Source organism: Notolabrus celidotus, chromosome 5 (genome assembly GCF_009762535.1).
Source record: "Notolabrus celidotus isolate fNotCel1 chromosome 5, fNotCel1.pri, whole genome shotgun sequence".
Classification (NCBI taxonomy): domain Eukaryota; kingdom Metazoa; phylum Chordata; class Actinopteri; order Labriformes; family Labridae; genus Notolabrus; species Notolabrus celidotus.
This window is the reverse complement of record NC_048276.1, coordinates 8,413,849-8,427,917: the sequence shown is the minus strand read 5'-3', so window position 1 is coordinate 8,427,917 and position 14,069 is coordinate 8,413,849. Positions and strand designations below refer to the sequence as shown.

General features: G+C 39.1%; 1 protein-coding gene across 1 annotated transcript in view; it reads right to left on the bottom strand.

Moving 5' to 3' along the window:
* Positions 1–14,069, bottom strand: part of frem2a (FRAS1 related extracellular matrix 2a) — a 90,257-nt gene that overhangs the window by 46,275 nt on the left and 29,913 nt on the right. The window contains exon 3 of the mRNA XM_034682840.1: positions 11,248–11,394. Coding sequence (XP_034538731.1) covers positions 11,248–11,394 — 147 coding nt within the window. The remainder of the gene's footprint in view (positions 1–11,247; positions 11,395–14,069) is intronic.

The following is a 14,069-nucleotide window of genomic DNA, read 5'->3' as shown; positions in this document are numbered from 1 at the left end:
ACATTACTCCAGTGCTCTCCTCTCTTCACTGGTTGCCTGTTCACGCCAGAGCAGATTTTAAAGTGTTATTGTTGACTTTTAAAATCGCAAATGGTTTGGCACCCTCTTACCTCACCGACCTGGTGGATCCATACGTGCCTGCTCCGGCACTTCGTTCTCAGGGGACTGGCCTTTTAAGTGTCCCTAAGGTCCATAAAAAGACTATTGGTGAGCGGGCCTTTTCATTCGGTGCTCCCACTCTATGGAACAATCTCCCTGTCCACCTGTTTACTGCTGTTTATGGCTGATGTGTCTTATGTTGTGTTGTGTCTTTGTTTGTTATTTGTTTTTAAGCTTTGTAAAGCACTTTGATTGAAAGCGCTCTATCAATAAATTATTATTATTATAAACCTGGACAGCTCCTCAGGACGATGTTGCCTTCAGCTGCTGTGACAGTCTTCAGATCTGAAAACACCTGTGAGGTTTCATATCTCTAGATGTAAACTTGATATGATTGTAGGATAGATTTTTTTCATCCCTTATTTTGTATTATTTACCTATTGAGATTGTCCTCTGTTATGTAGCGTATTGCAGCTATTTCCTCTTATTTTTTATTCATTTGGTATCTTTGAATATGAATATTATTGTAGTCTACACTCTCTCTTTTTGCAGCACTCTGAACTGCTCATAAACCCACCTCACTGTCACAGATGAATATTTATTGATTTATTTAACCTATGATCTGCAATCGATCCTGTTTTGTCTGCAAGCATCATTAACGCCCCCAAAACAGCAGAAATAACACTTCATCCTGGCCGTGGTTCAACTTTTACTGCATTCGTTTGCATAAAATGAAGGTAATGACACAAAATTAGACTAATACAAGTTTGACACTCAAACACTTTCAGGTCTTTTGATTCAATTGGGAGCCTTTCTAACCGAAAAGGACTACTTGACCCGATCCAAGGGCAGCTTCTCTTTCCATTCATTGTCCTGAAGTAGACGAGGACCAAGGAGAGAGGAGGAGCTCAGAGTGAGGATACACTGGTGTAAATGTCTTTTGATTGAATTCGCAACATGATTGGTGAACATGCAGCATACCGCACCTCTGCATGGATCATTTATCTCTTGTATATTCGTTACAGGGATGATCTGAGGATCATATAACAGTTTAGACACTGAAAGTGCAACACATTGATGCGCCTAACAACTACACACAGAATATTTTAATCACAAAATGTGGTGCCGTCATACGAAGCAGCCTTTTTTGTTCTGTTTTGTTTTGACTTTAACAAAATCAACATAAATTTCCACCGCCCTGAGGTGTTTCATTGTGCTGATCACATTAATCAAGAATAAAAGACACAAGAATCATACCGAGTAACACTGATGTGTTCATCCATTAGAAGATTTTGAAGGGAGATTAAATGAACAACGTGGTAATATCACTAATGATCAGCCAGGTTTAACAATTTACATATCTCAGTAATCAAAGATTTCCCTGTGAGACTTCTATACAACTAAGAAATCCATCTACATGTAAATTACACTAAAAGGTTTGGAAATAGTATTTTAATGAGGGGTTCCCTGGATGTTTGTACCTGTTAGTTTAATGTGAAACAGCTGTGCAGCTCGTCACCATTTCCTGACATCGCCTCAGTCTGACACTGAGGGAGGAAGGATTTCTCATTTGGCAAAAATATGCCTCCTCTGTCCTTGTGTCTCTTCTTCACGTGTCTCTTTCAATTCCTTGACGGAAGGAGTGGAGACGTGAGGAAAGAGTGCAAGTAAAGGACGCGAGGAGACTAACTCATTAAGAAGCAGCCTTTGTTTCTTAACTTCTGTCTTATGAAATATAAAACTACCCCACTAAGCGCCCTCTGTAGGCCTGGAACATTTACATTGTAATGACTGGATTTGCATTGTTTCTGTGTGGGCAGCAACATTTTTCATGCCTCTTGCAGTACTTTTTAAAATTTGCAATACGTTTCTGTTTCTGTAAATATTTGGGGACTTTTTTACATTTTTTTGAATCTGCATTATTCCTGAGTTTGCAGCTTGTAACTCCAAATGGAAACCTTGGTTGTTGTAGTGTGTTTCTCTTGTTAGCCGCTGTTGGAAAAGCAGATCAGATGCAGCTCTCCATGATGGTATATATAGAGGTTGAGAAATAGAAGCAGGTGATATGGGTTAAGTGGACTACATCGCACATTGAAGTCAAGAAAAATTGACAGAACTCAATTAGAAAAAGACACAGTAGGAGGAGAAGGGCAAACACCCATGAAGAAATAAGCTGGGGTATGGTATTGTAGCTGTGCCTTGACTGTGTTGTGAAGAAGTGAGGTGTAATTCTTGAAAACAGTAGTGGAGCATCCAACCTGATCCCCCCATGCTTTCCATCCCCGTTCAGCCGGAGCTCTGCTCTGCGGGGGCGTCTTTGAACCTTGATCTTATCTCTGTGTTCCTCCTTCACTGATCCTCTCTACCTGTACTTCCTGTTGTGATGGACATGGATAACAGCTCTCCTCCAGCATGGCCTCGCACCATAGCAGCTTTCATTAGCTAACCTTTTGCAATGGCAGCAGACCTCTGCCAAAAACCACTGGGTGTCTATCCCACTGCCTGCCCATCCCTTACACACTTCCTTTCCAATCTAATGTAATCCTTAAATCTATCTTTCTGCATGAACAGAGTTTACTTCAGCCAGGAATACCAGGAGGGTTAGTTTGTTCCTTTGACTTTTCTTCACCTCCTTTCCCTTTCATATTTACTGGTTGTTGTTTTTTTCTCATTAATTGTCTTTTTGACTACAGCTCAGTTTCCTATTATTCATTGATCTTTGTTACCACCGGCACATAACCTCCATTAGCCCCTCACACTCACTGTGGCACATTGAAAGGAAATGCATTAGTAAAACAATGCTGTTAATTGTTTGGTTCATTTTGAGGGCATGACTAACAATGAAACAATAACTCTGAAGATTAAGTGCTGAATTTTGAATGTAGGGCTACTTGAGGGTTTTTATACTGGCTGGACTGAGTTGTAGTCCTTGTTAAACTTGATTCAAAGTGATGGAGATGGCTGTAATGATGTAGAATATGTATGGTGTGCCCGTTGGTAGTTGTGATTGGTATGTGTTTGTCTGTATAGTACTGTTGATCCGGCTAGTGCAGCATTGTGCTGTATCATACCATCTCATATCACACTGTGGTATGCATTGTAATGCCTCATATCTTCTAGTATCATATTTTTTAGAGTTTTATATCAGTTCTATCTTTATCTTAGTGGGTCTATACTCCTCTCAAATTGATTGTCTAACTGAGGCTAGGAGTATTGACTGTGGAATCACCATAGGCTTTGTGTGCGGCCACATTAGCCAATCAATACCTTCTTTCAAATCACTCCTCAAAACCTTCTTTGAAAGAAAGGCCTTTTTAGAGTGCATTTTCTGATTTCCTGTTTTTAATCTTATTGTTATTTTAGATTTAAATTAGTTTTATTGTGAATCCAGTTTAACTTTTTGATTGTTTTATTGTCTCAAGTGTTTTACTTATTTGTATTCCAGCACAACCTGACTGTATTATATCTTGCACTTTTAATATTTCTGGTCCTACACCTAATGTTTTTTTCTATGCTTTTAATCTGAATGTGTGCATTTGTACCTTTGGTGTAAAGCACTTTGTAACTGTGTTATGAAAGGTGCTATATATATTAAATGTATTATTACTATTATATATTGTGATACATCATATCTGATCCTATCCAATCCTATCCTATTAAACTGTATGGTCCTAACATGTAGTAATGCATTGAATATTAATGCATCATCCTGTATCATATCCTGACATGTCCCATATCATCATATAACTGTGATGTCTCTTATCCTTTTGCATCATGTTATGTTTTATCATATTCTACTATATCATATTCTTATTTTCAGGGCTGTCAAAAGTTTTTAAGTCTATTTTAATGATGTAAAGCAACTCTGAAGAGTGCCTTCATTTGGGAATCCAATGCAATGAAAAATACTTCATGATCTCAACTTTTAGATTTATTATTCAATAAATTCTGCACTGCTACATCAAGGCGGCCCAAAACCATGGCTTAAAGGTGGGAGACAACTTCAAGGTGCATAATCTATGAAACACAGTTTTATTTTTGTATATATCTTTAAATGATAACTCTGTTACACAGGATGAGGATCCCTTAGATTCAAGCCACAGGTCTGTGCTGATTCACACACTAAGAATAGAGCTCTGCTGGCTTCTGGTATGTGGTTACCTGCTGACATCAGCTGCACCTGTATGCTTCACTGATCGGTGGCATCTCAAACTCAAAGTGCTTTAGCTGATATTTTTACAAAGTGCATTTATTATTATTGACTTATTATTGGCTTTAGGTGTGCAGAAAGGGACACAAATAGGAACAGGATTCCTAAAAAAATGTAGTACATTTATTTCTAACTTACACTACATTTTGATGAATGCGTTCAGGCTGACAGCTCTACTTATTTTAGTAGGCAGAAGACAATTGCAGAGCTAGCTGTCTTAAATATGAGAGTATGATTTTAGTTTTTCAGTTTCTCTGAACTTTTGACAGTAGATTTTTTTAAATGCTGTGATGGGCATTTCTAACTTCTTCAGATTTTCTTGAATACACATTTTTGTGCATATTTGCCTTTATTTGATAGGACAGCTGAAGCGAGAAGGGAAATTGGGGAGTAGAGAGAGGGGGAAGACATGCAGCAAATGAGCGAAGCCTGGAGTCAAACCTGTGATTGCTGCAACAAGGACTGTGTCTCTGTATATGGGGTGCACGCTTAAACCACTATGCCAACAGTACCCCTTCTTCTGATATCTTATAAACGTTTCAATTATCTAATACAATCTTGACACAGACAGCCTTGACAGCCAACAATATTTTACGGTTAAAAAAACAGTTAAATGTGACAAACAAGCCGGTACCGACCGTATTTCACAGCTGAAGACCTGGCTGAGGTCCTAAAACCCTCAAAACAAGCAAGAGTGAAAAGCTTCTGTGGATCCTGCAGGGCATCAAGATATTGAGTGTACGGTGACATCACTGTTGATGAATTCAGACATTTTTTGAAAGTCATATGATATCATATTATCTGTTTGTTGAAAGTTGCCTTTGTAGCTTATCTTCCTCTGAGATAATAGCAGAGATGAGAGATGTTTGTCTTCCCAGCGATCCAAGCTAAATCCTTTAAATGACTTTATTTTAACTTTGACATCAGTCAAAGCCATCATTGTTGTTGTGGCGATCCAATACATTGGATTGCATTCCATCGTGTGATGTTGCTGCTTTTATGATGTCCACCTTGAGCGTGTCGCCACACTTATTATTGGTTCATTCGCTCCATTCTTCTGTGCACCCGCCCAGCAAATTGAAATCTATGAAAGTTATTAGACTTTGATCAGTTTCTGTTTTTCAATCCATGTTGCTCTAAACTAGACCATATTTCATCATCAAGGTCTGAGCACAGTCACGCTGGACTTATAGACATGGATGCACAGAAATGCGTTCATGGAAGCATGTAGCAAATACCTGTACAGATATAAGTGTTCAAGACATTTAGTCCTTTTTGTACAAGATACAATTTTTTTGGGGTAAATGTTTCTTCTCTTTGATCTTTTTAAATCCCTGCTCCTTTGCATTAAGCTGCCTCATTAACATGTTGTCCCTATGTCAGCCTTTAGGATCAGAAGCACCTTCATTTTATGCATTATAAGTGCAGCATCAACATACCATGTTTGGCGTTCAGTCAAAAAGAGGACTTGAAAGTGTCTGCGTGTGTGTGTCATGCTGGTGGTCAGAGATAATCAGGTGCTCACACACCAACTGTGCAAAGAGATGAGAGTCAGAACGCAAGCTTTCATGTGTGCCCGAGAGATCCACTCAAAAGCTTCCAGAGAGGAATCACACACAAACTCACATGCACACATACAGGCACACACATACACACACACACACACACACACACACACACACACACACACACACACACACACAGGTAGATAAGTCTTAAAGCTTTCATAAACTGTTTCACTGTGATGACAACACCTGACCCAGCGATTAACAAGGATCAGAATAATGATGAGAGGTGGAAGAGAGCAAAAGCTGCTTACGGCTGCTCGCCTGTCCCACAGCGAACAAGCTGAAGCATGACAAAGTCAGGGCTAAGAGGAGCGTTCAGGGACAACATCATCATCCTTTTAACCTTAAAACCTGCACAACCACTCAGACATGAGCACAAAAAACACGCCGGGTTGTTGTTTGCAACACAAAATCTCCTCCATCTGCTGGTCAGAGAGCTATTAAAAAAACCCAGGCCAAGATGTTGGTGTAGCTGGATAGAATTGAAATTGGATCAGCACAGAGCATGCAACGTGTTCTTTTCCAGCTCTATGGTTTTTAAAACGGATCATGGGTGTTGCAACTAAAATTATGCTTGATTAATTTTAATATTTGTTGATGATTCACTTGTTTTAAGTTTACTAGGCCAAGGCAACTATAATCTGCTGTGATGAGGCATTTTAAAGCCTAATTTAGCTTGAGAGCTATAAGATTAGGTATTCATGAGCGACCTTAAGCCTATGATTAATGACGAGCTGAATTTCAGCTCTAACTTTCTATTCTTTAAAAAAAATCCCAAAATGAGACCACAGTCTGATGTTTTAACTCACTTTGTTTCTGTCAGTTGTCTAAAATGTGCTCCACGCTGCAGACACATCTGTGAAAACCACAACAACAACCTTGGTGTAGTCATAGTCTAGGACCTTAATTTCAGCAGCCACATTAAGACAATTACAAAGTCAGCCTACTATCACCTTAAGATTATATCAAGGATTAAAGGACTTATGTCTCAGCAGGATGCAGAAAAACTGGTCCATGCATTTATCTTTAGCAGACTAGACTACTGTAACGGGGTCTTTACAGGACTCCCTAAAAAGTCCATCAGACGGCTGCAGCTCATACAGAATGCTGCTGCTCGAGTCCTAACAAGGACCAAAAAAGTAGACCACATCACTCCAGTTCTTAGATCTCTACACTGGCTTCCTGTCTGTCAGAGAATAGACTTTAAAATCATGCTGATGGTTTATAAAGCACTGAATGGTTTATGGTCTGATCTGCTGCTACTGTATGAACCATCTGAACCTCTGAGGTCATCAGGTACTGGTCTGCTTTCAGTCCTGAGAGTCAGAACGAAAAAATGGTGAAGCAGAGTTTAGTCAATATGCACCACATATCTGGAACACACTCTGTGAAAGCTGCAGGTCCGCTCCAACTCTCACCTCTTTTAAATCAAAGATAAAGACTTTTTTTATTTGCCACTGCCTTCCTATCTTAGCTTATTTTAACTTGCTTTAACCCTCTGTAAGCCTAAGCCCATTTTTGGTCATTCTCAATATTCACCTGTTGTGTTTTGGTGGTTTTTTCTAATCTTGAGGCATGATATTAAAGACAGTGAATTTGTTTTGGTCATCTTGAAGCCTTCAACGTGACTTTTTTAAACATATGACATTGCATGAAAATAAATGCAGTCAGAAAATAAGTGTTGGTGTGAGTCATCAACAAATGTCAAAATGTTTTGACTAAAAAAAAAATCCAGTTTTCATTACATTATGCAGGAGCTAATCCATTTTTTATTTATTTCTTTTTTAAACTTATATTTTTAGGGGCTTTTACACCTTCATTTTATAGAGGAGAGGACAGTGGATAGTGTAGGAAACTGGGAGAGAGTGGGGGAATGACATGCAGGAAAGAGGTTGCAGGCTGGATACAAACCCGGGCCACCCACTATATGGGCGTGCAACTTAACCATTAGGCTAAGTCCACGCCCAAGCTAATCCATTTTTAGTGTTTTTTCATCCCCTAAATTCCCCTCTCTGGCACTGTAACACGTGGTAAATAAAGGGTTAATTATAATATTAGTGAATATTCAGCATATCACATTAATACTGAAGTTAATTAAAAGATTTTAAAAAAATTTGAATGATCCATCAGTGTATGACATATCTATATCAGTTTAAAGCAATGCCCATTTTTGGACGCCTTAAGGCCTTCAATGTGACTTTTTTAAACATATGACATCGCATGAAAATTAATGCAGTCATAAAATAAGTGTTGTTGTAAGTCATCAACAAATGTCAAAATGTGTTGACTAAAAGAAAATCCAGTTTTCATTGTATTATGCAGGAGCTAATCCATTTTTAGTGTTTTTTCATCCCCTAAATTCCCCTGTCTGGCACTGTAACACGTGATAAATAAAGGGTTAATTATAATATTAGTGAATATTCAGTATGTCACATTAATCCTGAAGTTAATTAAAAGATAAAAAAAAAAATTGAATGATCCATCAATATATGACATATTTATATCAATTTAAAGCAACGCCCCTCTTTTGGCTGCCTTAAGGCCTTCAATGTGACTTTTTCTTAGGGCTTACAGAGTTAAATTCAAATTTTAATGTCATTTTTAATATATTCTAATTTTCCTTTTCTTTTCTGTTTTATTATATTTTTCATTTTAATTGTGCTCTTTCATGCTTGTCTGAATATTTCCAATGCTTTTAATGTTTTAATGTAAAGCACATTGAGTTATTGAGTTGCCCTCGTGTGTGAAATGCACGATACATATGAAGTTGCCTTGCCTTGCCTTGCCTTGCCTTGCCTTGCCTTGCCTTGCCTTGCCTTGCCTTGCCTTGCCTTGCCTTGCCTTGCCTTGCCTTGCCTTGCCTTGCCTTGCCTTGCCTTGCCTTGCCTTGCCTTGGAAGGAACAACTAGAGAAACTCAAACAGGTAACACATGCAGTCAAAGCATATGGCAGCAGACTGCTGAATGACTGACTGTCTGCTCGATGCGTCACAGCCTCCAAATCAAACAGGAGCAGAATGATCAGGATTCATTCAGAGACAGCTTTGCTTTATGGAGACCAGCAGATGATGGATGTCTGACAAGTCAGGTAATTGGGACGCTTGTGATTTCATTGATGTTATTTTATAACCGTCTTTATCCAACCTCAGTTGCTGAAGCAGTATTTACGCTCTCAGTGTTTGTGAATATTTTATGACCCAGATTATTGATATGCCGCTTCATTGCCTTTTACATACTTGTATGTATATATCATGTCTTCACTGTGATAAATAAAGCTGTACGGTAAACATCAGGAGGGAGAGGAATGTTGCTTCACAAGGATTCTTGCAGCACAAACACTTCTCTGGATATTTTACTCATCTCTGTGCTTGTAAATAAAGAGTTAAATCCCCTGCACAAAACTCTACACTGACCTTCCAGCCATCTCATCTACTCTCCTCAAGCTCTAAAAAAATAAAAAACTTTTACGAATTCTAAAATTGCTCAAGGCCAAACAAAATTACTTCAGCTTAGAGGATAAATCTGTTTAAAGAGAAGCTGAGAGAAAATGTTGCAACTGCTTTTGGCTAGGACTTTCAAAGACTGTGTTTGGTTGACATTTGTGTATTGAAAGCAGCACTACACATAAATGGAAAGCATATAAAGCTCTGCAGAGGGATGGCAATACCATGTTAACTATAACAGAATAGGCACCTACAAAAAAAGAGGGTTATGTTACCTGAATTCAACAACATGGTGGTGTTATTTTCTGATGTGCAGGTTTTCCTTTATGCTTGTTTTGCACAGAAAGTAAAATGTAGATCTTAAAAAAATATATTTGCAAGGTAAAGTAAGATGTAAGATTCAATGAATACTGATATAAAGCACACACTATGAGACGTTTTGGTCTAAGAGACAAAAGCAAGACTAGATTGCAGCATGCTCACAGCGCTTCTTCCTTGAGCTAATTGCTAGCATGGACTATGCTTCTTCCACCTAAGAAACATAGCTAAAATTAAATCCCTTGTCTCACACAGAGTTAGAGATGCTGGTTCATGCTTTTATTTCCTCACAGCTCGACTACTGCAATTCTCTTTTCACCAGCCTCAATAAATCTGATAACCAAGTCCAGTAAAATAACCCACATCACCCCCATCCTATTCTCCTTACATCGGCTGCCAATCAAATTCAGAACACAGTTTAAGATCTTCATATTAACATGTAAAGCTATCCATCATCAAGCACCCTCATATATCTCCGACCTGCTCCACCCTTGCATCCTCAGTAGACCCCTCAGATCCTCAGACCAGGATCTGCTTGCTGAGGCTAAAAACTCAAGGTGACCTTGCCTTTCAGCATTTGGGCTCAAACTCTGTGGAACAATCTTCCGCCCCAAGTGTGCTGAGCTATTTCCATTGAGACTTTTAAAAAGCATCTTAGGACTAATTTGTTTGTCATGGCTTTTGACCATCTTTTGTATCTTAATAAACACAAAGGTCGGTTTTACTCCCCACGTCTGCAGATTTGAAGATCTAGTGGATGATGTAACCTGTAACCAATCCTTCAGAAAGGTCCTGCTGCAGGCGCCTCTCCGTCAGGATCAGATTCTGGATCAAATTCAGAGGGTTGAAGTAATGCGGGTCTGTGATACATATTCAGCCAACATGTAAACATTAGATCAACGTGCTGAACAGCCGAGGCCACATCCACTTCCTGAGGGGGCGTGGTCAGAGAGAAAACAGACTGTTCTGAACAGGGCTGAAGAAGAGTGTTTTTCCAGCATGCCAAAATCTGATTTCAAAGTGTTTTTTTGAGCATAAACTTTAAAGACATGTTTTGGGGACCTCTTAGACCAATATATATTGATGAAAAAAGCGTGATATGTCACCTTTAATGTGTGTTCTATGATTACAAGATATCTGGTAGGTTTATGCTTTAATACTAATGTGTGAAGTTAGAGATTTCACCACGGTAAACATGTTCTTTTAGCTCATTAGCATGCTAACATGTGCAAGTTATCCTAATACAAAGTGCAGGCTATAGCTGTGACTGATTGGCTTGTAAAAAGTTTTTCAAGTATCTGGTCCAGAAAGTAAACTGTGCACAAATTCCTCATTTGACAAAACAACAAAGCTGGATAAGAATTAAGGATAGTTTCAGGCTAATCCATCATCATTTACTGTTTAGGAAGGCTTCAAAGAGTCCCGCTGACAACAGAAAAAAAGTGACCTTCACTGTGGCACCAGAGGAGAAGTCAAAATAACTTAGGATCTATCAAGTCTCTATTGTTTTGGGGAATCCTTCATCCAGTAGTTGCCTCCCAGTGTTGCTGAAGACACAAAGTATGTCCTCTTTGATCAGAGAGTAGAAACAGAAGAAATAACAGACTCACCGATGAAGGATGTTTCTCCCAGGTAGCCTCTCCGTCTGAGCACCACTTCCAAGAACTTATCGTCTTCGTCTACAACAAAGTACTCTTTCTCCAGAGAGATCCAGGCCCAGTCCAGACGGAACTGCTGTCCCTTCAGCTTGTTACCACCTGCAGAAATGGATGATAACACAAACATGTTTTTATTCCTGAATGCAAACCCTCTCATTGGCAGTTATAAGTAGCTGAACTTATTGAGTGTCCTGCTAATTAAATAATTGTGTGAAGATAACAACTTATGGAAATCTCTGTGGAAACACGACTGTTATTGGATTTATCTGCACCTGTGTATTCATGTGATGTAGCGTCTCCTAAGATCAATTCTCCATAGGGACTAAAAAGTAAAGGATTTGATGCAAGTCTGAGACCAAAGAGGGCAATTACTGTTAAACTGTAATAATGCAAAAGTGTTTTAATTATATTTCATTGTGCAAACTTTATGTTAGCTTCACATTCATTATAGAATATCTACAGAATCCTCTAGAAAATAATACACAAGGTACCTTTCTATGTCTAATCTGTCGTCTACTCTGTAGCTCAGGTTTCCCTTTATAGAACTTATTTCCTTCCATCTTTATTTAAAGAAGCACATCATACAGACAATGTAGCATGGAAGCTAATGAGTGTTAATAAGGGAAGGTTTGCAGAGTAAATGGTCTTGTTAGCACCAGGCTAATAGAGCTACTTAATTGCTCCCACTTTAACAAGCAGACAGGGAGGATGCTGCTTTGTGTGGCTGATTTGCCCACCTGCACAGTAAAAAAACAAAACCATTGTGATAATGAAAGGAAATGATGAGGGAACATTGTACAACTCAAATAAAAGGACAGGAGGATATTTTTTTGTCTCTGTCTTTCTGTGTTGGAACAATGCACAAATATGCATGGCAATCCTGTGAGTGCTAAACTAATTGTGTGAGTGTTTGTGCTGTACTTGTTGGAGGAAATGCAGAGGTGGAGGACTACATAAGCAAACACTGTGTGTAGGCTGTGGGAAAGGAAATCTCAATTAGCTCTTCTGAGAATGACTTTAAAGCGGTTTGTTCTCTAGAGTCATGTAAATGCTGGAGAAATAAAGGCTTTTTATAAGCGCAAATAAGGTAGCACTTCACCTCTGTCATTATGGGGGTCAAACTCAGCAGGAATGCTTATTTAAATCACTTTGTAAGTAAATAAAGGAGATGCTAATCCGTGATTTAACGCTTAAAGCTTGGGTTGGTAGTCGGTGAAAACTAGCATGAATTTGAGTGTAGCATGTCCTCAGGACTCCGTCTAACCCAGAGGCCCTCAATAGGGCCGTCTATTTGTGGCCCCCGAACTGTTATTCCTTCACTCTGTGTTTTGGTCGGGTCACCGCGTGTTTACCTGGACTTGTCTCCATGTTAACGATTCACAGACAGGCTGTCACTGAGTTCACTGCTGCGAGTGCAATTTTTAACTTTCACTTTTGTTTTTGGAGCAGTTCACATATTGGCACTTTGCCAGCTGTAGGACCCTAGAATGCACGAAAACAGTGTGTTCAAAGTTTGCTGCTCAAAGAAAAGTGGGCGGTGAAAATCAGCGACTGAAAGAAAAATGGAGTGAAACTTTTGCATTCACTCACCCTCCAAACACCACAAGACCCATGTGCTTAATATGCCAGGAGACAATAGCTGTGCTGAAGATTTCATATTTGAAACGGCATTATAAGATGCAGCATAGGAATTTTGAAGAGGCATTTCCTCAGAATTCAGAGGTAAGAACTACAAAATAAATGCACTGAAATCATCATATCAAGCTGCAAGCAGGACTCTTGACACATCTATGACACCAAAACACACAACAACATTTACAGTTGTGCTCATAAGTACACACACCCTGGCAGAATGTATGATTTCTTGGGTAGGTTCTGTTGTCATTATGGTATAAAAAGAGTAAACACTGTTGTTTGATAATAATTTGCTTCACCCAACCACTAACCATGAGTGAATTTTTTTTTTCTCTTATCTTTCATATTCTCTGAAAAATGGCCAAAACAATCACAAATTCTGCCAGGGTATGTAAACTTATGAGCACAACTGTAGTGATTTTTGTTGTTATTTTGAACGGAAGGGACATTTTGTTTTGAATATTACAGTATTATTGCATATGGTCTGGCTGACCTCATTAAATGGACCTTTGGATCATTGAAAAAAATATTTTTGGCCCTTTAAGATCTGTATTTGAGTACCCCTGGTCTGACTACCAACCCCAGCTTTAAATAAGAGATAAAATAAAAATGTCTCCTTTCCAGATCAATTAAAGAATCATATATAGTATCATAAACAGTGGAGCTGTTGCCCTCCACCTACACAGCAAAGCAAATTCTCAGCTTCACCTCTCTTGGTGTTAGCATGGTACACTAGCATGGTGTCAAAATGCAGCAGAGGTGAAAAGTTCAGCACTTTCTGGTTTGGCAGACACAGCTACAACATGCTGAGGTGAGGAGACAGCTAATATAATCAGAGCTCATGTAGCCTCCAAAAAGCCTGCAGGCCAAGTTTGGGCTCCATTTAGCTGGTGCAAATACAGAGTCGCACATATACACCCACGCAAACATACACACACACACACACACATTTTCTATGCCAACTTCACTGCAACCTTGGCTTTTATCCCCTTGATAGTAAATACAGCATAAGCTGCCTTAAATCTTAGTGTGTGTGTGTGTGTGTGTGTGTGTGTGTGTGTGTGTGTGTGTGTGTGTGTGTGTGTGTGTGTGTGTGTGTGTGTGTGTGTGTGTGTGTGTTTGTTTGTTTGTGCATGGTT